The following is a 24873-nucleotide window of genomic DNA, read 5'->3' on the forward strand; positions in this document are numbered from 1 at the left end:
TTGTATTGGGTTAGAACACACTTCCTTAGCTCAGAGGACTTTGTTTTCCCACCTTCTGAAGCCTGCTTCTGTCAATTCATCAAACTCATTCTCCATCCAGTTTTGTTTCCTTGCTGGCAAGGAGTTGTAATTCTTTGGAGGAGAAGCAGCATTCTGGTTTTTTGAATTTTCAGCCTTTTTGCACTGGTTTTTCCTCATCTTTGTGGATTTATCTACCTTTGGGCTTTGATGTTGGTGACCTTTGCGTGGATGTCCTTTTTTAGATGTTGATGCTATTTCTTTCTATTTGTTTGTTTTCCTTCTAGCAGTCAGGGCCCTCTGCTGCAGGTCTCCTGGAGTTTGCTGGAGGTCCACTCCAGACCCTGTTTGCCTGGGTATCACCAGTGGAGGCTGCAGAATAGCAAAGGTTGCTGCCTGTTCCTTCCTCTGGAAGCTTTGTCCCAGAGGGGCACCCACCAGATGCCAACCGGAGCTCTCCTGTATGAAGTGTCTGTCAGCCCCTGCTGGGAGGTGTCAGGAGGCATGGGGGTCAGGGACCCACCTGAGGAGGCAGTCTGTCCCTTAGCAGAGCGCGAGTGCTGTGCTGGGAGATCTGCTGGTCTCTTCAGACCTGGCAGGTAGGAACGTTTAAGTCTGCTGAAGCTGCGCCCACAGCCGCCCTTTCCCCCAGGTGCTCTGTCCCAGGAAAATGGGAGTTTTATCTATAAGCCCCTGACTGGGCTGCTGCCTTTCTTTCAGAGATGCCCTGCCCAGAGAGGAGGAATCTAGAGAGGCGGTCTGGCTACAGGGGCTTTGCCAAGCTGTGGTGGGCTCCGCTCAGCTTGAACTTCCTGGCAACTTTGTTTACACTGTGAGGGGAAAACCGCCTACTCAAGCCTCAGTAATGGTGGGTGCCCTACCACCCACTAAGCTCGAACATCCCAGGTCCACTTCAGACTGCGGTGCTGGCAGTGAGAATTTCAAGCCAGTGGATCTTTGCTTTCTGGGCTCTGTGGGGATGGGATCCACTGAGCTAGACCACTTGGCTCCCTGGCTTCAGGTTCCTTTCCAGAGGAGTGAGCAGTTCTGTCTCTCTGGTGTTCCAGGCGCCACTGGGGTATGAAAAAAAGAACTCCTGCAGCTAGCTTGGTGTCTGCCCAAGCAGCTGCCCACTTTTGTGCTTGAAACGCAGGACCCTGGTGGTGTAGGCACCCGGAGGAATCTCCTGGTCTGCGAGTTGTGAAGACCGTGGGAAAAGCATAATATTTGGGCCGCAATGCACTGTTCTTCATGGCACAGTCCCTCATGGCTTCCCTTGGCGAGGGGAGGGAGTTCTCCAACCACTTGCACTTTCCGGGTGAGGCTATTTTCAACCCTGCATCTGTTCACCCTCCGTGGGCTGCACCCACTGTCTAACCAGTCCCAGTGAGATGAGCCAGCCGGGTACCTCAATTGAAAATCCAGACATCACCTGCCTTCTGCATTGATCTCACAGGGAGCTGCAGACCAAAGCTGTTCCTATTTGGCCATCTTGCCAGCCACCAAAAGTACTTGTTTCTTGCAGCTTGAAATGTGTCCATGCACCAGAATCATCAGTACCGCCTGGGAACTTGTTAGAAATGTGAAATCTCAGGACCTATTCCAAGACCTACTGAATTAGATCTGAATTGTTTTTAGCAAGATCCCCAGTTCTCTGTGTGCACCTTAACATTTGAGAAATGTAGTCTGTTTGTAAATGGTTTGTGGAGGAAGTTGGCTTTCTGAGACAATGTAAATGTTAAAGTTGGAGGACTGGAGCGACTGTATCCAGAAGATACTGAATCCTGGGAAAAACAGGAGCTGGGTGCAGCGTTGCGCCCTTGTAGTCCCAGCTACTTGGGGAGCTGAGGTGGGAGGATTGCTTGAGGCCAGGACAAGTCCAGCCTGGGCAACATAGCGAGACCCTGTCTCTTAAAAAGGAAAAAGTAGGAAGGAATAGCAGTGATGAGAATGGGAGCCTCACAGAGAGAGGTGGTGCCTGGTCTGAAAGAAGGCCTGGGAGAGGAAAGGAACTGATGTTGGTTGAACTTCTACTGGTGTCAGAAACTCTGCTTGTGTTCATATGTGCTATCTTGTTTAATCCTCACAGGAATCAAATGTGTTAAATTTTAACTCTACTTTTCTTTGTTGAAGAGATTCAGTAAGCTTAAGGAACTTGCCCAGGTTTGTAGACCTAATTGACTTTTAATAGTAGCAGAGTTGGACCATGGGGCTGTTGTACAGGGTGCTGGAGATGCCACTGGCAGGTCTTAAGGATGTGGATGAGAAGGAGTGGTGTGTTCTTGATGACAGATGGATCAGGCACAGGAAATGGCTGGCAGGTTGCATCCCTGCTATAAATAGGGGAAGATGCGAGTGTAGCATGGTGTGTGGTGTGTGTGATTTGAATATGAAGGCATATTGAGAAAATATATCATGTCTACTACTATAGTTCAAGTTCCCTTAACCTTGAACAAATACCAAGATGACCATTAATATTTTTTCTCCCAAATTAATTTTAGAATTAGAAAAAAATCAATGAGCAACTTAAATCTACCGTCATGTAAATTAAAGACCATTAAAGAAGGTCTGCTTTTCTTAATGGTTCTTCAAAATTCCAAAGGGAGGCTTTGATCTCACACAACTTGTTCCTTAATTCAACCCAGGAGAAACTTGAAACCTAACATTTCCCAGTTGACATGCCCGATGAGCGCGTCTTTGTTTTTACAGTGCCCTCTTGTGGGCAGTTCCCCTCAAGTGAGGCCCCAGTGATGCCTTGGATTACTCAGGAAATCAGCTTTCAAGTCTGTGCTCTGACAAGCAGCAAGGTGGGTTTCAGGTAACCAGGCCAGCCAGGTTCTGATGCTAGCAGGGAAGAGCGGGTGTCAGTCTCATAAAGCAGGCCCTCTTTCCTACCTTGGTTGTGGGGCCGGTGCTTGGTGCATCCTCTGTGGGAGCTGTGATGGGGGTATCTCGATTTCCTTGCCAAGACCCCTGGAGAGATGCAGGCAGTGCCGGCTGCTTTTCCAGGTCATGGCACCAAGTTTGGGTGGGTTTTTTGAGACCCACTGAGAGTGAGGCTGAGACTGAGCCAGCCCAGGGTCTCTGCGCCTCCAGACCTGGATTTTCTAGGCCCGTTTGCAGTCACGTCTCCCCCAGACCAAACCCCGCTGATCCACTGAATTGGAAAACCGCCTGCGTTAACTTTCCGGGCAATGAAGTAATAGCAAAGTGGTGGGCATAGTTTTAACCCTAGGGAATAATTTTACTCTGAAACCCTTTGGGTTTGGTTTAAATGTGATATTTCCCATGACTTTGGTTTAGTCCCAGGCCAAACTATGAGAAAAGATCCTTCTTTATTCTTTGAGAAGCGTTTAGACGACTTTTTTCCTTACTAGTGAATTCATAAAAAAATGATATTTGCCTTTTGTGTTTTGTTTAATCTGAGAGAATTGGGGAAATATTTAGTTTTTACTCATATTCCATATACGTTGGTGAAAATAAGACTCCAACTGGTGGTCTGGAGTCCTGAGTGTCCCTGGGGTTCCTGACTTTTGCTTCTTAAGAGAAGATCGGGGAGGGGCCCTTCAAGGTAGGATTGGGGCCTGGTTGTTGCTTTCGAGGGTGTGGGAAGAGGACACATCACAGTGATAAGAAAGTCCTGGATGCAGTCCCAGCTCTGGCACTCCCTGGTGTGTGCCCAGTTACCTGGCCTCTCCCCCTTCAGCTTCCTTATCTGAAAAATGGGTCTTGTAACACTACTCACCCTGTAGTGTTTTGATGAGAATTATACATGAACACACGAAAGGGTTTAGAAAGACCGGAGTAAGTGTGAGCTGCCATTATGGTTGAGACTTGAGTAAGTCATCAGAATTTGAGAGCAAGATCGAAAACTGTCAGCTCTTAAAGCTAAAATGGTTAAGAATTAACTCAGAATGAGTGAGATTGGCAATTTGTGGAAATGACTCAATTGAAATGACAGTTTGTTGAAATCTTTTACTGATGAGGCTGAGGAAACAAAGTCTGTAGAAGTCAGTGGGAAGATGGATCTGAAGACAGCTGAGGTCCAGTTGGCTGTATTTTCATCTTGTCCTTGGGTGACAGGCTGTGTTATCAGCAGGGATGGTTGAGGTGGAGCTGAGATGCAGATGGCCAGGTTTATCGGCCCTGTCTAGGGTGTGGGTGTTGTGGCCAGAGGGGTGTTGTCTCCATATGTCCTCACTGATGTAGGCCATGTGCACATCCTTATGGGAATCTGGCTTCCACGCAGGGTCCCTGTACTGCCTGCGCTGACTGGCAGATGTGAGTGCTCTAGGTCACTCCTCAAATGTTGCCATGCTTTGAAATCACATAGGGAGTTTAGAAGAATGGATTCCTAGGTTCACACTCCCTTAGATTCATACTTAATTGGGCTGGGTTACCGGCCTGGCCATTGGACTTTCCCAGGCTTTCCAAGCGGTTGTAATGTGCTGCAAAGTTTGGGACCTGCTGCTCTTGGTTTGGCAGTAGCTGGTGATGACTCTTTGGTTGATCCATCCGGGTCCCATGAGTTGGCTGATGTGGTGTCAGTCGTAGACTGAATGCTCTTGTAGGGATGCTGAGGCCCCACCTTGGACGGTGGTGACACCACAGAGGAGCCCTTCACCTGAAGCTGAGCGAGCTTCCCTGTTTGGCATCCCCTCAGCGGCTCTTGTGCCTACCTTTTGAAGCAGGGAGATGCTTTATCTGCCCTTAGTGTGCTGGGCTGAGAGGACAGGAGACTACATGAAAGCTTTGGTTGTCTCTTTCCAGCTGGCTATAACTAAGAAGATTTTGAACCTTGATTTCCTTCATTTACCATCAGTTGTCTGGGTGAAGCATTTGTACTTTACCTCCTTTCACTATCCAAATTGTAATTATGTGGAATGTTGGACGTGGACTCCGGCCATTGTAGGTGTGGACCCCCACCCTGGCCCCACACAGCTTGTCTCCCTGCCTTTTCCATCCTGGGCAAATGTCCAAATAGGAAAAAGCACCTGGACACTGACATGGGGGAGCCCAGCCACCCCAGCCTCATCTGCATCCACCCGTCACTCAGCTCCATGAGCACCTGCAGAGGTTGATTTTGATGAGTAGCTGAACCCTTAAAATGAAGGCATTGATTTGGCTTGGCTTGGGCAGGAATTTCTGTCTGCTGTGACCTTCAGGTTTTGAATATTTTGTTTCTGGAAGCTCTGATAGAATGAATAGCTTTATATATTTATATAATTGTGAATGGCTAATCATGATGCTTTAAAATAGTCTTTGCTTCTAAACATGATTGTCACTTTGCCTTGTTTACATTTTTATACTTCAGGATATTTTTTGGTAAACTTAAGTAGGAAAGAGGATGGGGCTGCTTTTTGTTTGCTTAAAAAGTTTATCTTTGAAAACTGTGGTATATACATATGTTGTTGTAAATGGTTCTGCAGTGATTTATTTATATGGTCTAATCCTTAAGAGCTGAAAGTATCATTCAAGAACATTGACAGCACTGAAGGGGCTTTTATTAAAATCTGTGCTAATTGTGTCTTTTGTGTGTTCTTTTTGGCTTTCAGGTTTTCAAAACCCTCGGCACAGACGTCGTGAAGTCTGCATTTGAAGGTTATAATGCTTGTGTCTTTGCATATGGGCAAACTGGATCTGGAAAGTCATACACTATGATGGGAAATTCTGTACGTTGTTTATACTGTGTGGGAAGGAAATTTCTCATTATCTTTCTCTGCACTGGTAGAATGATCTCTTTTATCTATTTGGTCTGTACTAACTTTTCATGTTCTGATTATTCTTTAGTAATAAGATAAAACTCAGTAATAAGTTGGACTAAATTTCCTTTGAGAGAGTTTAAATTAGAAATAATTTTAAGTATATAAGCATGAATAATGGATGCAAGTCCCTGTTCATTTTCTGTTTTTAAAGGCCTTATAATCTTATCAAAAAAGTGTGTTGGGCCCATGAGTAATTTATTCTTTTTTTCTGCCAACACAACCGTTTGAATAAAATTACTGAAGTCTGTTCTTTTTAAAATTATTCAAAACATTTTTCCCCAAGTAAAATGTAAAAAAATTCTGACTCTTTGATAGAAAGGTACTACATAAATCCTGAAAATACATTAAAAAGTTAGAATTATATAGTTTATATAGAGTTTACATATTTATAAACACACCATATGCAGTTTTATAAGCTATGTAAGTTAACTGATATTAATGTTATACTTGCCCCAAAATACAGAGGAGTAAAAACTATAAATTATTGCAAGAACTTTCTTGTTCTGTGTTTTCTCCAGATTTAGATCATTCTTCTGTTTTCTTTATTTTTTTTTTTGAGATGGAGTCTCACTCTGTCGCCCAGGCTGGAGTGCAGTGGTGCGATCTCAGCTCATTGCAAGCTCTGCCTCCTGGTTTCAAGTGATTCTCCTGCCTCAGCCTCCCAAATAGATGACAGGTGTGCATCATCACGCCTGGCTAATTTTGTATTTTTAGTGGAGATGGAGTTTCACCATGTTGGCCAGGCTGGTCTCGAGCTCCTGACCTTAGATGATCCACCCGCCTCGGCCTCCCAAAGTGCTGGGATTACAGGCGTGAGCCACTGTGCCAGGCCTGTTTTTTTTTTTTTTTTTTTTTTTTTCTTATTTCTTAATGAAAGCTCTGTTCATTGCCTGCCAAACCTGTGGCATAGTCGAGATGTAGAGACACTAGTGGAAGATGATTGAGGGTTTCCTGCTGGCAGACATGTGGTGTCTTTAATGCTGAAGGTTTGGAGGTTCATGGAAGTCATGTGTTAGAAAACAGAACTTTCCAGAATAAATGATTTCAGGACATGTAACCTCACTGCTTACATCCAGGCTTTTCCTTTACACAAGAAGTCAGTCAGTGTTGTTCGGCAAGTCCTCAATCTGAAAAGGGAAGAACAAACGAGAGGACCAAACAGCTAATTTCGAGAGTTTCACATTTCCTTTTATCATTACTTCTCAGTTCCTCCTTTCCTACTGTGTCTTTGGGAAAAAAAATAAACTTCTAAAAGTGAAATTTGTATGTTGATTCCCTAGTAACTATTTTATGTAAGTCAAACATTTATAAAGCACTCACCGATTACAAGTGTTTTTCTCTGATCTTATAGTTGAGTGCTGCTTGCTTATCCTTTCTTTATTTTAAAGTAAGAACCAAAATATGATGTAAGACTCATTTTCCTTGTTAAGAATTAGTACTGATTTAATGGTACAAAAAAAAAAAAACAATCTCTGAACACAGTCATGCCGTCTTCTGGTTTTGGGCATGGGGTTGAGTGAAGGTAGGGAGGGAGCATGACAAGAAAGCATTGATGCTCTGCCTTGGTTTCCTAGCAAGATCATTTTGCCTGATTTTTACTATATTCTGAGGTTCATCAGCTTTTTAAGGCTGACTGAAACATAAATATTATTGAATGTTACACCCACATTGTATAAATAATATGGTATATTAAAATTTTCCATCGAGGAAGGCTATGGTAGGGGTTAGCTATCAAAGTAGGGACATAGCATGTGGTGGTTTTTTTTTTTTTAAATGGATTTTTGCTCTTGTTGCCTAGGCTGGAATGCAATGGTGCAACCTCCGCCTCCCAGGTTCAAGCGATTCTCCTGCCTCAGCCTACCCAGTAGCTGGGATTACAGGCATGTGCCACCACACCTGGCTAATATTTGTATTTTTAGTAGAGACACGGTTTCACCATGTTGGCCAGGCTGGTCTCGAACTCCTGATTTCAGGTGATCCACCCGCCTCGGCCTCCCAAAGTGCTGGGATTAAAGGCTGAGCCACTGCACCTGGCAAGCATAGATTTTAATGTGGTCTTGTTACCTAAGTTTTTAAGACAATTATTAACTGCCATGGGGATTACTAAGTTTTTCTTGGTGTTTCTTTTTTGCCTGGTGTGTATTTCACCTACCTTGGTCATTTGAGCATATATTTTTAACATTTATTGTACAGTTATAGACTGTCTTATTTAAATGTTAGAGATTAAGTTTCCTTGTTCGTAAGCCATGATTTAACTAACAACTGATGACCATATATTATCAGAGTCCCAGCATGTATAAATCAGAAGCCTCAATCATCTCATTTCATAGAGTAGAAAGCAGCCCTGGAGCGGGTATATGGCGTGGGCCGTGGTAGGCCAGGGGTTGGCATATAGGCCACTTGAGTCTGAGTTCGCACCAGCAAATTGCAGATTCAATCATCAGTTGCTTTTATTTTGAGTGACAGCTGTGACATTAGTCCTTCCCATTGCAGGGAGATTCTGGCTTAATACCTCGGATCTGTGAAGGGCTCTTCAGTCGGATAAATGAAACCACCAGATGGGATGAAGCTTCTTTTCGAACTGAAGTCAGGTAGGGCCTGTGGCCTGAGTAACCGAGTATGAGCTTGATTAGAGTCAATGCTGGTTGGCTTGCATTTAGGTGCTGGAAATGGATAAGGTCTTTAGATTCCTAAAGAAAAAGTCTTCCCTTTTCTTCTCCTGTGATCATGGTTTGGGGATAAAGCTTAAAACGCGTAAGTTTTTAGTGATTTTCTTGGGTACAGTTTGGATAAGGATTTGGGAGCTGGTAGAAATAACAGCTTGGTCAGAAACTAATGTGGGATGTTCATCTCAAATGGAGTGAGCTGCTGACTTTTAAGTGTATGCCCCATTACTTGCCTTACTTCTTTTAGCTTAGTAAGGTTTATATTATTCTTTATCTTGGCTGGATCACTATAAATCTAACCTACGAGAAAATCTGAGTGGTTGAGGTGCTTTTTCCTCCTTGAAATTAAACCTGTGAGGGGAGCCAGTCTCTTTGGTAGTTTCAAGGGCAGACCCAGATATGGCAATATAGGGTTTTTACACCTACTTGAGTGCTGTGTGGTCTTGGACAAGTTATTTGAATCACACTAAACCTCCCTTGCCTAACCTATAAAATGAGGATAGTAGTGGTACTTATCTCTGTGTATTGTAGGAATTCAATGAAATAATCCATGTCTAGTGCTTAGCATGGTACAGTAAGTCCTTACTTAACGTCACTTCCTTTTTTTTTTTTGAGATGGAGTCTTACTCTGTCGCCCAGGCTGGAGTACAGTGGCATACTCTTGGCTCATTGCAACCTCCACCTCCCAGGTTCAAGTGATTCTCCTGCCTCAGCCTCCCAAGTAGCTTGGATTACAGGCATCCATTACTATGCCCGGGTAATTTTTGTATTTTTAGTAGGAATGGGGTTTCACCATGTTGGTCAGGCTGGTCTCGAACTTCTGACCTCAAGTGATCCATCTGCCTCGGCCTCCCAAACTGTTAGGATTACAGGGGTGAGCCACCACCCCTGTCCTAATGTCATTTCTTGATACATTCTTAGAAATCGTGACTTTAAGTGAAACAACATATAATGAAACCAGTTCTTTTTCTTATCAACATTATAGCAACACGGTGTTGAAGGAAGCAGTGTTATTTGAGGACCCACTGTATGTCCTTTCCCTTAAAGTTGCACTTTCCAAGAACCTGTCAGTGACCTTAAGTGAGGACTCATCGTACCTGATACATAGTCACCACTCGTAAATGGTAACTGGTGCTGTTGCTATTTATGTTAGCAGGTTGCTGCTGTTATGTGTTGTTACTGATATTAATGTCTGAAATCATTTTTCTGAATTCAATTTTATTTAAAATTTTTAGCTACTTAGAAATTTATAACGAACGTGTGAGAGATCTACTTCGGCGGAAGTCATCTAAAACCTTCAATTTGAGAGTCCGTGAGCATCCCAAAGAAGGCCCTTATGTTGAGGGTAAGAGTAGATATTTCACAGCCATATTCGTTTTGCAATCTATGTAAAAATAACACTTTCAAAGAAAAAATACAGCATAATGGTGAGCTTTTAAAAATTTATTTAATTTTAATTTTGGAATTTTGTTAGAGTAAGAATGACATGAACTGTCACTACATGATGTTCAGTTAGTGAATTTCTACTTCACTGGCCATTCGCTGATTTTATGAGGCTTACCAATAGATTTCCTCTGTTTTTAAGAAATCTCTGGAATTTTCTTTTCCAAATGTAAGGTAAGGTAAGCAAACCTGCAATCTGTCTCTCTAAATGGCACTGCATTTTTGCAGTGTGTCTTTACTGACCTTAATGGTGATATATGACAATAAAGATATTCTGAACCTCTTGCCTCTTAGGAAGTGTGTTTGGAGGATTTCCTCTGTGGGTTTCAGCATCTGTGTTGTGATATGCTAGTCGTGGCACAGTCAGTTGTGAGGAATAACACAAGCAATGATGAGTACAGAATTGGCCTTTGCTAATTATTTAAGAATCGGCTGGATTTAAAACAGTCCTCTTAATGAAGCTGATCTTACCTCCTCTGTATAAGGCAACTTAGAATGGCTGGCCTGCAGGAATCACACATAGAGACATGCTTTCATGTTCTTCATTTGTGTCTCTGGATGCAGGACAGAGCTGGTCACAGGTTTAAAGTTCTTTCTGGTTTTGGTTGTCTTCTTTTACTGGGAGATACAACAGGACCCCATCTGTATTCTTTTTTTTTTTTTCTTTTTGGGACGGAGTCTCACTCTGTCGCCCAGGCTGGAGTGCAGTGGTGTGATCTCGGCTCACTACAAGCTCCGCCTCCTGAGTTCAAGCACTTCTCTGCCTCAGCCTCCTGAGTAGCTGGGATTACAGGCGTCTGCCACTGTACCTGGCTAATTTTTGTATTTTTGGTAGAGATGGTGTTTCACCATCTTGGCCAGGCTGGTCTTGAACTCCCGACCTTGTGATCCACCCACCTCGGCCTCCCAAAGTACTGGGATTACAGGCATGAGCCACCATGCCCGGCCCATCTGTATTTTAATAAATTTCCACTTAAACTTTTGCCTTGTATGCCCAAAGCAAAGCAAAGTGTGCCAGTATGTAGTTGTTCTATGGCATGTGGTGTAGCTATTACTGTTAAGAGTTTTTAGCCTAACTCATGCCTTCATGTTTTCTGACAAGTGTCTTGTCACATGTTAAAACATATGAAACTGATGTATGAAGAGACAGAATAACAAAACAGGGCAAACATCCAGAATCTGACTTAGATACTTAGGAGAATTTAGTTTATAATCAATGTGCTATTCAAACCTTAGGGAAATTATTGGAGGGATTATTAAGCTGTCTAGGAGGAGAAAAAAGTAAATTGGTACCACAACTCAGTTTTACACCAGGATAAATGGTAACTAGACTGCAGATTTAAGTGTAAAAATATTAAATAATAAAATAACTATAAAAATCCGTGAGTTAATTTTTTCCCCAGAAACCTGGAGGAAAGAAGGCTTTTAAAAACCTAACTTAAAACTCAGAAACCGTAAAATAAACAATGTTACATTAGAAATGGTTAAACAAAGAATAGCAAAATAAAACATCATGCTTGACAGAAACACTGTAAGCGAAGTAAAAAGCTTAATTACAAAATAGGAAAAATATTTTCAATTCAAGTTTTAGACAAAGGACTTATTTTCCTACTATATAAAGAACTCCTATAAATCAGTAAGGACAGATTCAACAACCAAATAGAAAAATGAACAAAGAATATGTATGACTAGGCTGTTCATAGAAATGGAAATACAGATGATTTTTAAATGCAGGAAGGAATGCTTAGCCTCACTCATACTAAGAGAAAAACAAAATAAAAATACTTGGTGGTAACATTTGTCATCCATCTTTGGCAGATATAAATAATCCTGATAAGACAGTATTGTGGAGGGTGCTGGGAGACAAGCACTCTTATACCTTGCTACTGCTGGGTGTAAATTGCCCTATATGGAGAACAATTTTGCAATAGTTATCAAAATTTCTGTCTAGAAATTCCACCTCTAAGAATTTATTCTGTATAAACATTCACAGGCATTTGAAAAGACTTATGTGCAAGACTGTTTGTAGCAGCATTACTCATAATTGGAAACAAAATATGAACAACTTCTGTAGTCTCCATGGTTAAATTGGTCATGGTACATGCATATGATCCAATCCCCTGCAGCCTTAAAAATGAATGAGGAAACACCTTAACTGATATAGAATGTTCTTTAATGTATTATTCCATTTAAAAGCAGGGTGCAAACTAATGCTTATGGTATGCTACCATTTGTATGTAAGGGGGAAAAGATAGTTATAGATAAATATGATTGCTTGTATATGTATAGGTTATTTCTAGAAGGGTATGTAACGTTTGGTGGGAACTGGGGAGCTATAGCATAGGGACAGGGACCCTTTACACAGTATAACTGTGTAGCCTTTGACTTTAGAACCATATGACTGTTCCAAAAAAGTCAATGAAACAATGTTTTTAAACGATTTAAAAAATGCTGTTGGGTTTTGCATGCAGGCAGTGCTTTTACCTTTTTCTTCTATGTGCTATGACTAATGTTAATGAGGTTGATGATAATATAATAGCTAACCTTTATCTTAAATACCTTATGTCAGAGGCCCCTAACTCCCGGGCTGCAGACTGGTACTGATCCATATCCTCTTAGGAAGTGGGCCGCACAGTAGGAGGTGAACAGCCAGGGAGCGAGCATTACTACCTGAGTTCTGCCTCCTGTCAGATCAGTGGCAGCATTAGATTCTCACAGGAGCACGAACACTATTCTGAACTGCACGTATGACGGATCTAGGTGGCATGCTCCTAATGAGAATATAACTAATGCCTTATGATCTGAGGTGTGGAACAAGTTCATCCTGAATCTGTTCCCCTTACCCCTCATCCGTGGAAAAATGACCTTCCATGAAACTGATCTCTGGTGCCGAAAAAGTTGGGGACCGTGGCCTTAATGTGGTAGGTACACATGATCACGTGAGGTAACTGAGGCACAGTGAGGTGAAGCAGCTTGTTCATAACTATGTAAAGCCACAGCTAGTAAGCAGCAGAGCTGGGATTCAACCCCAGCCACCCAACCACCCAGCTCCCAGGTCTGTGTTACATACCACCGCCCTAGAGAGACAAGTGAGGTCTTCAGACAGGTCAGCAGATTTTGGAGTTGTGTATTATTTCATAGAGGGCAATTTTGTATTCCATTTTCTATATATTAGGGGGATTTCTTCACCCCTTCCATTTTTTTTTTTCAGATTTATCCAAACATTTAGTACAGAATTATGCTGACGTAGAAGAACTTATGGATGCGGGTAATATCAACCGGACCACCGCAGCGACTGGGATGAACGACGTCAGCAGCAGGTCTCATGCCATCTTCACCATCAAGTTCACTCAGGTAAGGGCAGCTGCGGGCCTGGCTGGCTGCATCCCTGAGGTCTTTACTTGCTGATTAGCACCAGCTGAGGACCGATCATTGTTGAACCAGGAGCAGCAGCAGGTAAAGGTGACTGACTGTCATTTTCTTGTTAATTAGAGTTGAACATGTGCTGTGTGCTGAGTTTCTCTGTGGTTACAATCACAGTAATTTGAAATATCCTGATGTGTACCTTAAGAAATACTTAGCAGGCTTCCACCCTGTTCTAGACATAAAACAACTTGCTCTGTGCTTAATTAAGCAAAAGTTTTCATTGTTGCAAACTCTGTGGGATATAATGGATTGTGAGTCAGACCAGCTGGAAGCCAAGGTGAGTAGCTCAGTGCAGTGCATTACCCATTACCGCTCCATGGCACTCACCTTGCTGTGTTGATTATGATTATTAGAGTGATATTAAAGGGCAGCGAATATTTATAAGTACTAATGTAAGAATTCATTATGATCAAGAGGTTGAGAGCATCTTGAACATCTGTGGAAATTATTGAGGGTAAATATTTTAACACTGAGGCCAGTAGAATAGATGAATGCAAAAATGAAGTGTCCTGTCAGGGTCTAAGTATATGCTAGGAACTTAGGGATGTCCTCATCTGTGTTAACAGTTGGACACATCAGATACAAAGAGGCAGCATTTTATTAATGAGGGAGATCAAAGAGCAAGAAAACGAATTCTCTAAGGCCAGTCAGAACAGCTTGCCTTAAATTCTCCATATCGTAATCTTCTGTTAGACCTTTCCTTTTGATTTACTCAAGTTGATTGGTTTTTCTCCTGCTTTCTGGTTAGTGCCTGATTAGCATATGGCCATCTCTAATTTTTTTTTTTTTTTTTTTTTTTGACACATGATTTCACTCTGTTGTCCAGGCTAGAGTGCAGTGTTGTGATCACGGCTCACTGCAGTCTCAACCTTCTGGGCTCAAGCGATCTCCCACCTCAGCTTTCCAGGGAGCTGGGACTACAGGTGCACAACACCACGCCCAACTAATTTTTTTTTTTTTAATTTTTTCTAGAGATGATGTCTCACTATGTTGCCGAGGCTGGTCTTGAACTCCTGGGCTCAAGCGATGCTCCCACTTTGGCCTCCCAAAGTGCTGGGATCACAGGCATAAGCTGCTGGGCCTGGCCACCATCTCTCATTTCTAGGAGGTTTATATTTCTATAAAAATATGGTAATTTGGGGGGCATTTTGGTTCAAAATGTAACACATAGATCAGAAGTCTTTGTGAACATAGAATTTTGGTAGAATTCAGAAGCAAGGAATATAGTATTTAAGATTTTACATTAAAAAAATAATTTGTGCAACAAGATGTTTTAACATCCGATAATGGTTGAATGCTCTTTTCTATAGTTGTCTACATTGATCATATTTTGGAAAGCTTTTGTTCTTAGAAGGCTGGGATTCTAGATGAGAATAAAAGTTATTGTTTGTTTACTTACATTTCTCTGCTGAGTGCCACTCAGTGCCTAATTTTCTGTTCTTTCCACAGCCTGATTCAGCAGGGCTTTGTTGAGAATGGAAAGATTCTTCAGAAAGTTTAAGAATCATATACAGTAACTTCTGTTGCACTGGATTAAATGTGAGAAGTTTCTATAATCAGTATGAAGGCCAATAAAACAAAACTGAAAAATATCTGCCCTGAGAGATCTCAGTGAGGAGTGGAAACTAATTAGAATTTATAGCATCAGCAACATCAGGGCCCTTTGCATCTCTTCAATTTTACTTTTTTATTTTACCACAGGCTAAATTTGATTCCGAAATGCCATGTGAAACCGTCAGTAAGATCCACTTGGTTGATCTTGCCGGAAGTGAGCGTGCAGATGCCACTGGGGCCACCGGGGTTAGGCTAAAGGAAGGGGGAAATATTAACAAGTCCCTCGTGACTCTGGGGAACGTCATTTCTGCCTTAGGTATGCTTACGCCTGGCTCCTGCCTCCTCTTTTTCCTCTTCTCTTTCCTCATGTGTAACATTTGTGTTGCAAACTGAGGGAATATCTTCAAGGTTTTATGAAGCAAAAGTAGAGGAAAAAAAATTTTACTAATTGTCCTTTTCCCCCTTTTTTTCTTCCTCTTCATAGCCGATTTATCTCAGGATGCTGCAAACACTCTTGCAAAGAAGAAGCCAGTTTTTGTGCCTTACAGGGATTCTGTGTTGACTTGGTTGTTAAAAGATAGCCTTGGAGGAAACTCTAAAACTATCATGATTGCCAGTAAGTGTTTTAAGTTACTTTTCTGAGCATACAATATTTTCTGTGAATTAACTGTAAATGTTTAACTTTAAAGTGTCTTATTAGGAAATAGCACCTTTTACATCTTAAAAAAGTAATGGTTTTTCTATCTTGAAGAAGATCACCTCCTATGATCCTGCTGTGACTCAGTCTGTAGTATCAGCATTAGCTGTTATGTCACCTTGCCGTATTTTGGAAGCTGTGATAACATGCAGGAAGACTTTTCAGCTTTTCTTTGCTTAAAGTATAAGGTAGAAACTCACCTCATAGGAGAAAATCATAGGAACCCAAAGTAAAAATAACCCAACTTTGTTTTTTTATTTAAGGCAGTAAATGGGGAATTTAAAAGTAAGAATTGGGAGAGAAAAAAAAAAAAACCCAATGCATAAAACAAATAGTGATAACAGTAATATGCTTTATGTCTATATTTCAGCCAATAACTGACAGAAGCAGAATAGAGAACAAATGTAGAAGGGGGAGATAATTGCTTGGGAGAAGTCAGGACTTGTTTCCCTTCTGACTCTACTTTCCCTTCCCTCTTCCTCTCTTTCCTCTTCCCTTCCCCTGTCTTCATGCCCTTCCCATGCCTCATGCCATGTGCTAACTATGGAGCCACGGGATTTACCCTGGGTTGTACACCCACATGCATTTGTATAGTCACCTCAGCCTTAAAGTTGAGTGGTAGTGGTGGAGGTGGGTAAGATTAACCAAGCTTTAAGAAGAGAATGGATTGATTTGTGACCCTTTTCAAAACTTATCATATTCTGTTTTTTTTTTTTTTTTTTTTTCCCAGATGGTAGACTTTGCCAGAACTTTTAAAAGGATTTGAATTCCTACTTAAAGTTGAGATGACAAATAGTCTTTAAACCACCTTCTTACATTTTCAGCAGGGAAAACTACCTAACTATAGGGGAATGTCTCATATCTCATTTTAGACTTGGTTAGGTGGTTGATTCTAGATTTGAGAAGAGCAAAATGATACTTTATTTTGTATTGTGAACATTCTTTCCTAGAAATGTTAGATAATTTTTCATATTCATTACTGTGGCGATGAATATTTAGTCTATCCAATGACCTGGGGTTAATCTGACTTTTAAATTACAAACCAACGTTGTGCTAAATGAAATATGGAGTGCTGGGTAAATTATTTTTTGCATACATTCTTCACAGCCATTTCACCTGCTGATGTCAATTATGGAGAAACCCTAAGTACTCTTCGCTATGCAAATAGAGCCAAAAACATCATCAACAAGCCTACCATTAATGAGGATGCCAACGTCAAACTTATCCGTGAGCTGCGAGCTGAAATAGCCAGACTGAAAACGCTGCTTGCTCAAGGGAATCAGGTTGGGTTTTTCTGAGATTTATGGATAATTTTCTTTGAGTAATGGCATCTATTGCTAGATCTTAATGAGACAATTTTCTCACTCATGCTATTGATTTGAGTAAATAAGTGCTAAGTAAAGCTTTGAGTGAGTTAGCCAGCCCCTCGTTTACATCAGCCTCTTGTTGGCCTTTGCATTCATTATGTGCCCAGTGTGTAAGATGTTATCTACTAAATATGAAATGATTAACAATCTAATAGTTGTCAATTATGGATGGAAATGTAGTATGCAATAGGATTAATGGCATAATCTCTTGAAGTGGAAAGAAACTGATATGCTTAGAGTAGTATTTAAAATTTCACCCATGCATTTTATGACTTTAAAATGTGTTTTAACAGAGTAAAAGACTTGTTTGAACATCTTTCCAAATGCCTGTGTCATATCACCTATTAGAGAGGTGATTCTGGTGGCCCAGCGACATATGTGTATTATACCTGTGACCTGGCCGAAATGCTGTCCCTGGGCCCTCGCTTGATTGTTGAAATAGTCTCATTTTAAGGATCTGTTGGGATTCTAGTGAAGATTCCTTGTCTTGTGATTTTCTCAGTCAGCGTCCTGATAGTCCGCATGGTGTATGTACAGAGTTACATTCTGTGATGACTGGTGGAAGTAAAGTTCTGATAGGCTTAGATATTGCCGTGAAGAAAGGCAACCCGTGAAAGAAAATGAAGGATAGCTTTTTTAAATGTTGAAATGTTGACGTTAGACTGAAGTTATCCTGCTTTCTTAACTCATGAATGGATGTCTTAAGTATATCGTGAAAAGAAATGCTTTTCTTTAGTGCAAAGTGGTCCCTCTTGGAGCAGTGCTTTCCACATGGGATTATGTGGCACTTGAAGCTCTTGGCATCCCATAAATGTTTTGAAAATGTTGATGGGATGAAAACCTCACTGAATTTCCTGTGTCCTGAAATGTACCTGGCAGTTCTTTCCCACAAGATGGTGGACAGCAGTTGAATAGGAATTGTTCATTGTGCTTAAAAATATCTCCATATGCATTTTACTCTATGGTGTGGAGCCTCCCTTGTGTGAAAGAAGTTGTCAGAATGAAGAGTCCAGCTCCATGTGATGAGGCCCTTATAACATGAACCACAATAGTCATTTTTGTTTATACACCTTGTTATTAGAATATTTTTCTTTTCTTTTCCTTTCGAGTTGGAATCTCACTCTGTTGCCCGGGCTAGAGTACAGTGATGCAATCACGGCTCACTACAACCTCCACCTCCCAGGTTCAAGTAATTCCCATGCCTCAGCCTCCCGAGTAACTGGGAGGTGACTGCCACCATGCCTGGCTAATTTTTTTGTATTTTTAGTAGAGACGGGGTTTCACCACGTGGGCCAGTCTGGTCTGGAACTCCTGACCTCAAGTGATCTGCCCGCCTTGGCCTCCCAAAGTGCTGGGATTACAGGTGTGAGCCACCACGTCCGGCCTGGAATCTTTTCAATGTTTTAAAACATTGTTTATATAAAGTAAGAACTTAATGATGATTTGATTGGATCACTCAAATTACTATATGTGAAGGAAAGTATTTGGAAAATTCTAGGTGCAGTTTATTGTGTTTAACCTTTTGTTAGGTTAAAAGAATGAAGGGAAAAAATATTATCTTTTTTAAACTAAACTGAGGAAATCATTGGAAGAAACCTTATATAGATCAAAAACCTTTAATTTATTAAAACTTTACATTTTCTCTGTAAAAAATGCCTTCAGAGATACTGGTATGTCATATAGTTACCTTATGTTTTGTAGTCTTTTTTCCTTTTCCTTTTATGACCTATTACCACTGCTGTATTTAAGTGAGTATTTTTGTTGCTCTAATTTTGGGGTGAGGATATAAAAGGCAGTTAAGTCTATTTCAGAACACATTGCAGATAAAATTTTAATATACAATATATTACAAGAAAATGTGAATCCAATTTAAAATAATTTATCATGCTATGAAGCTATAAATTGTTTTGAGACAATGTAGGCTTATCCTAAATTAATTAAATTTATGAAGCTTAATAAAAACAGCAGGTGTTCTTAAATGTCCATTAAACATCTCTGTATACATTTTTTCTGGGAGTATTGCTCTGTTACTAGACTATTCTATCCCAGGTACTGCTGTGGTTCATTGAGAATGTTATTCAAATCTCAGTTCTATTTCTAGGCTTATTTTTTTAAGCACAGCTAAATAAAAATCAGCTTCTACTTTTAATAATTTTCTGTCTTTGCCATTGCAAAAGTCATGTGCATCAGAGTTTTTAAAGCACCATTTTAGTAAAGCAAAAGGTTTTGACATGTATTTGATTCTTCTGTGTAGATCTAGATATGTAGATATATATATCTACATATATCTTTTATTGAAGTATTATCCCCCAAAATTGCACGTTATATGTGTATAGTTCACTGAGTTTTCATAAGCTAAATTCACCCATCTAACCTGCTTCTACCTTAAGAGACAGTACAGTACCAGTATCCTTGAAGCCCCCCCTTAATCCTTCTTTTCAGGAACTACTCCCCTTTCTCTCAAGGGTAGCCACTCTCCGGACCTCTACAGGCTTTGTTAGTTTTTATTTTTGCCTGTTTTGTTCTTTATATAAATGAAATCATGAAAAATATTCACTCTTTTGATCTCACTTCTTTCAGTCAACATTATATTTGTGAGAGTCACCCATGTTGTTGCATGTAGTAGTGGATCCATTTATTCTCACTGCTAAGTTGTCTTCCATCATGCAGATATATTCCAGCTCATTTGTCCATTGTACTTTAGATGGGCATTTGGGGGGTTTCTTGTTTCGGGCTGTTAGTGCTTTGTAGACTTTCCTCTAGGTGTTTTTAGTGAACATATAGATACATTTCTGTGAGATTTATGTCTACAAGTGGAATTGGTGAGTCAGAAGAAGTATATATGTTCAGTTTTAGTAGATATTGCCAAGCAATTTTCTAAAAGTAGATGTGCCAGTTAATAGACCACCATCAGTGCATAAAAGTGCTGGTTGAGTTCTTAGTATTGCAACATTTGGTATTGTCCAGTTTTCATTGTAACCATTCTAATGGATATATACCAGAATCGTAGAATAATTTTACTTTGTACTTCTCAGGCTATTGATAAAGTTGAGTATTTGAATATCTTTTTTTTTAAAGTGTTCTCTTTTATTATATTTAAACATATTTTCAGATATTTCTACATTTAATTTGGCAGAGAGAAAATGTCTCTTGACTCCCTCATCTCTCTTGAATGTATCTGGAGACAACAAGTAAATCAAACCATATAGAAATGAAAAACACAACCAAAGGTGGGAAGCAAAGAGGATGATGGGAAAGGGAAGATGAAAGTAGAATGAATCACTCACTTTTGTAGCTGAGGTTAAAGATAAATTTTAAATAGTAAAAGTATCATTATGTGTAAACTTTAAAGAAGACACATCTCAGATAGCGTCACAAGTAAAAATTATATGGTGTTTGTAAGAATGGACAAAGGGCTACCAGTGAATTCAAGAGGAAAGAAAGTGGTGCAGAAACAGCATTGTGTGAGCTTAAAAAAGAGCACTTTATCATGACAAAGGGTGAACTCACAACTAAAACCAGACATGATGCCAACTTTCATAAGTGAAAAAAACAACACAGCTGTTGGAAATAGCAGGAGACAGAGCCATGCACATTTGTCACAGAAAACTTTAACTCTTCCTTCTCATTCTGTGAAAGCTCACATAGACAAAAGTAAGAACATAGCATGTTTACGTAACATAATGAAAATTTGCTCTAATCAATACAGACCAGGGCAAAGACTGCTGTTCATGCAACAGAAGACTACCTTCTTTGTTAGGAAAAGAAGTTCTATGAAAACGTAAGACAACATCACAACACAGCAGGAAAGGGAGCAAAGGATGTAAACACAATCCGTAGAAATAAAGTTTCACATATTTTCTGTACATATGAAAGTATGTTCAACGTCACTGAAATACAATAAATACAGATTTTAAGAATAGTGAAATGAGTATACATATACATGTTCGTGGGTGCATCAACCAGTGGACCTTAGATTTATGTATTTGGCTGTGTGTAAATGATACCTCAAAGTTCTTTAAAAGCAGGTTGTCCTTTTCACCTGTTGGGCAAAGAACAAAATTGACTATACAGTGTATTGACGAGGGTGTGAGGCAAGGGGTGCCTGTATACGTTGTTGGTAGAAATGCTATTACTCCACTTGTGTAATAGTCTGTTTGAGGTAGTGTTACTTTTGATTTAACAGCATACAAACTTATTCTGAGTATTATTTGATTAGAGACATTTTTCTTCTAAAGATACACCTTGTAAATAATAATTTCATTGAAAATGGTACTTTTACCAATGATTTCTTTTAAAAGGCTTTAGAAAGGTCGTTCTTTACATGTGCTTAAAAATAATGTTTCTTAAGGGGTGCTGGTCATGAGTCTTTGTGCTTCTGTTCAGTCACTGATTACTGACTTGATGATGTGGCAGAAATGTTTCAGCTTTGATTATCAATAAAAGTCTCAACAATGGGTTCTGTAAAATTACCCATGTTATAAAAGACTTTCTAATTGTTTTGAAAATTGTCAACCATATATAAACAATGCAGTAATACTAACATCTGCCGCTTTCATGTCTTCAATGAAAAATATTTATTAAGTACCATCTGTGTGCAAGACAACATGTTAGATGCAATGATGCATTGTAGTAACGTGCTAACGAAGCTCCCTTTTCTTCACTGAGGATGGATTTGACCTTAGGTTAACTTTCTGGCTTCATTCTGTGCAAACCAGATAAAAGTGGGATGACACCTGTCCAATTAGGCAACATCCCTAATGACGAAAATGATGCCTAACTGGTGAAGTACATCTGGATTAGGATGAACTACATATATACTGTTAATATCAGCTGAGAAGCCACAGCTCTGGGTTTCCTGGAGGGCAGTGACTCTTGTAACAGGGTGTGTCCCTTGTGGGGCCCCTGGAGGATGTGCCTGTGGTATTGTTGAAAGAGGTGCTGGGTTCTGTGGGCATGGGCTTCTAACCAGGGTGGGTCCCACTGATGCCCATGTGAATCTCGACCCCTCACATGTGAATGGTTACTCAGGAAGGCCAAAGACAATAGCTCTGGGATATCTCTGAGGACTACTGCATAGACTGTCACGAGGACCTTGCCCAGCAAGATGAACGTCTGTGCTCCCTTCTGGCCAGCTCTGCTTTCATTCAGTACACATATGCCAGGTGTGGTCCATGGTAGTCTTCATAGTTTGAACATTTAACTGTGCCGAAGAAGACCGCCTTGTGGGTATTTTTGTTTTATGAGAAATTGAAAAGTAAATAGTCATTTAAAAAAAGGCTACAGTCTCTGGGGAGGACAACTTGGCAATTATAAAAAATAAAAACCACACATATAGATGACTCACAAATTCTTCTTCTAGGAATTTATTCTATTGATAGAGTCATACATACTGTAGTCAGTGGGCATAAGGCTAGTTCTCCTGAAAGATTAAGAAAACCACATTTATGTTAATGGGAGAGCACTAACATGAATCATAGAAATCTATACAATGGAATATTGTATAATGAAATTGGAATCGTTAAAAGAGTGAAGCAGTTTTTTATTTTACTGAATTTTCTCTAAGATATATTGGTGAGTTAAAAGGCAATATCCAGAATAGTGTTTTATGCCACTTATATTTAAAACACAACAAAAACACGCTAGCATACGACTAGAGTAACTGTAAGTTTACACAACCAAATTGGGAAAAAGTGATTGCCTGCAGGTAGGGTAGGAGGAATACTGTCTTTCTTTTTTCTTCCAAGGGATATCTTAGACCATGAGAAAAGGAGGCAGAATAGGAAGCACAGTGTCCCTGCCGCTCAGGTCAGGGGACTTACATGTTACAAGTGCAGTTTAAGCCCCAGCCTGATTCTGTTTCCCTCTCATGTCTCTGTCTGCTTGTCCTGCTCAGTTTTAAACTGATTTTGGTATTTATCATTCTCACATCAATCTTTACACTTCTTCGACAGGGATAAGGAAATGGATACGGAGATTGTCGTGTAGCCATGCCATATGGGGTATACCATCAGCAGTGAAAATAAATGCATCTCATTTTCATATATCAGCAAGGACAAATCTCAGAAGCCTGTGGTTGAGCAAGACCTAGGCATCGTCCCTTTTGAATGTTGTACTCTGTACATATTAAAAAAGGCGAATCCTTAAGATCTAGGGATTTAGATTGTGTTTGATTTTGGTAAAATGTCAACATGTTACATCTTTCGCTTTGCTGATTTGTATTGCAAATGTAGGTTTACTGGGATGTCATGGTTTTGAATATTATGAGAGATGTATCCCATGGAGTAAAGACTTGGTGATATTCAACACTTTTTGGCAGGGTGTTGGACATTACTTTTACTCTTAATAGTTTTGTGAAATTTTGGATAATTTTCTATATTCAGGGAAAACCTCGATTATTGCTGTTTATTAATTGCTGATTTCTTTTGGTTTATATTGTAGATTGCCCTCTTAGACTCCCCACAGCTTTAAGTATGGAGGAAAACTTCAGCAGAATGAAGCAAGAGTAAGTGATACTTTGACTTATATTTTTAAAATCATAACTTTTACTATTATTTTAAGTGCATGCTTTTTTAGGACTTGCCGTTTGAGATGCCTTCTTTTTCTTTATTGCACTTAGCCTCCCTCCCTCGTTGGTGATCATTTTTAAAGAAGCACGATAGCTGACATTGTATGTATTGCAGCACATTCTCTGCGGTTTAATAAATGGGATTTGTCTGGCACATGATGTTTAGTTAAATGGACATGCAGATCCTTCAAAGCAGTGAGGCTACTTGGATCATCAGAGTTGACTGGAGTCCCTGTTTGAGGGAGTCTGTGTTCAACATTTATGAAACAGTAGTCTTCCCCATAGGCTCAACAATGACCATCCTTTAGTTTTTTTGTTGTTTCCAGTGGGAAGAGTGGTGCTTGAGGAATCTCTGATTACTCTAGTTAGGTGCTTAGTTTCTGTGAAGCTAGATGAGGTTTGAGATGGGAGAGAATGGCAGTGAGTAACCAAAGAGAGAAGAGATCTGGAGCTGTTATGGGCTAAAGCCAGTGTGTGTGCCCATGCCTTTGAAAAGCCAGTTTTATGGCTGGCCTGGTTCTATGCTTTTTTTTTGTTTTTTTAAAACTTCTATGAAAAGAGAAACAGACATTAGAACAATTTTGGAGTCGATTTTCTTCATGGTGCTGAATTGCTAAAACAGATTGAAAAGAAAATTGGATTCTGTTGGTAAAAGCTTTTCAAGAATACACAATATGGAAGATAAAATCGGGGTGTAGTTAGGAACTTAATTGACATGTCTAGGATAATTATGCTGATTAATATCCTGATAATAGCATTAGTAAAACATTAATTTTATAATCCTTATTTTTAAATGAAATTTTATGTATTAATGCTTCAAATTCTAATTTTGAGTGCTATGATTTACACTATATCTGGATATAGTCTTAAATTGTTTCTTAACAACAGTTTTCATGAATACCAAATAAGTTAATGAAAACCAACAAACATATTAATTTGGATGTATTATACATGCTGTGACAGAAATGACTGCCTATCTTGTTCCTAACATTTTCTAAATTATCATCTAGTTTTTTGCTGACCCATTTTAATTGTTTGCAATTTGCTTGGTTATAAATCTCATCACCTGATCACACTGTTAGAAGTAGTAGCACATGTTTGCATTTTTAAATTAATGTTTTAAATGGATATTATTTCATTTAAATACAACAGTAAAATAAATCCAAGACATACTTACTTTTTCTAAGCTAGAATTGTTTGAATTCAAACAGGATTGATTTGCTCACATGTCTTCAATGAGAAACCTCTCTGTTGGTGAAATGCAGAATCATTTACTGTTGGGTGCTTTGTGTTCTCACATAAATTGCCAGTGGCAGTCTGTTAACTGATGAGTATAAATTAGTAAATTCAATACACCAGTCTTTTCCCC

General features: G+C 39.9%; 1 protein-coding gene across 1 annotated transcript in view; it reads left to right on the plus strand.

The window, feature by feature from the left end:
• KIF16B (kinesin family member 16B) overlaps window positions 1-24873 on the plus strand; it is a 316846-nt gene that overhangs the window by 52468 nt on the left and 239505 nt on the right. The window contains exons 4-11 of the mRNA XM_017895492.1: window positions 5574-5690; window positions 8277-8374; window positions 9685-9794; window positions 13104-13246; window positions 15020-15188; window positions 15357-15488; window positions 16677-16852; window positions 23391-23441. Of these exons, the coding sequence (XP_017750981.1) occupies window positions 5574-5690; window positions 8277-8374; window positions 9685-9794; window positions 13104-13246; window positions 15020-15188; window positions 15357-15488; window positions 16677-16852; window positions 23391-23441 (996 nt within the window). The remainder of the gene's footprint in view (window positions 1-5573; window positions 5691-8276; window positions 8375-9684; window positions 9795-13103; window positions 13247-15019; window positions 15189-15356; window positions 15489-16676; window positions 16853-23390; window positions 23442-24873) is intronic.

The sequence above is a fragment of the Rhinopithecus bieti genome, unplaced genomic scaffold, assembly GCF_001698545.2.
Source record: "Rhinopithecus bieti isolate Rb0 unplaced genomic scaffold, ASM169854v2 scaffold_25396, whole genome shotgun sequence".
In the NCBI taxonomy this organism is placed as follows: domain Eukaryota; kingdom Metazoa; phylum Chordata; class Mammalia; order Primates; family Cercopithecidae; genus Rhinopithecus; species Rhinopithecus bieti.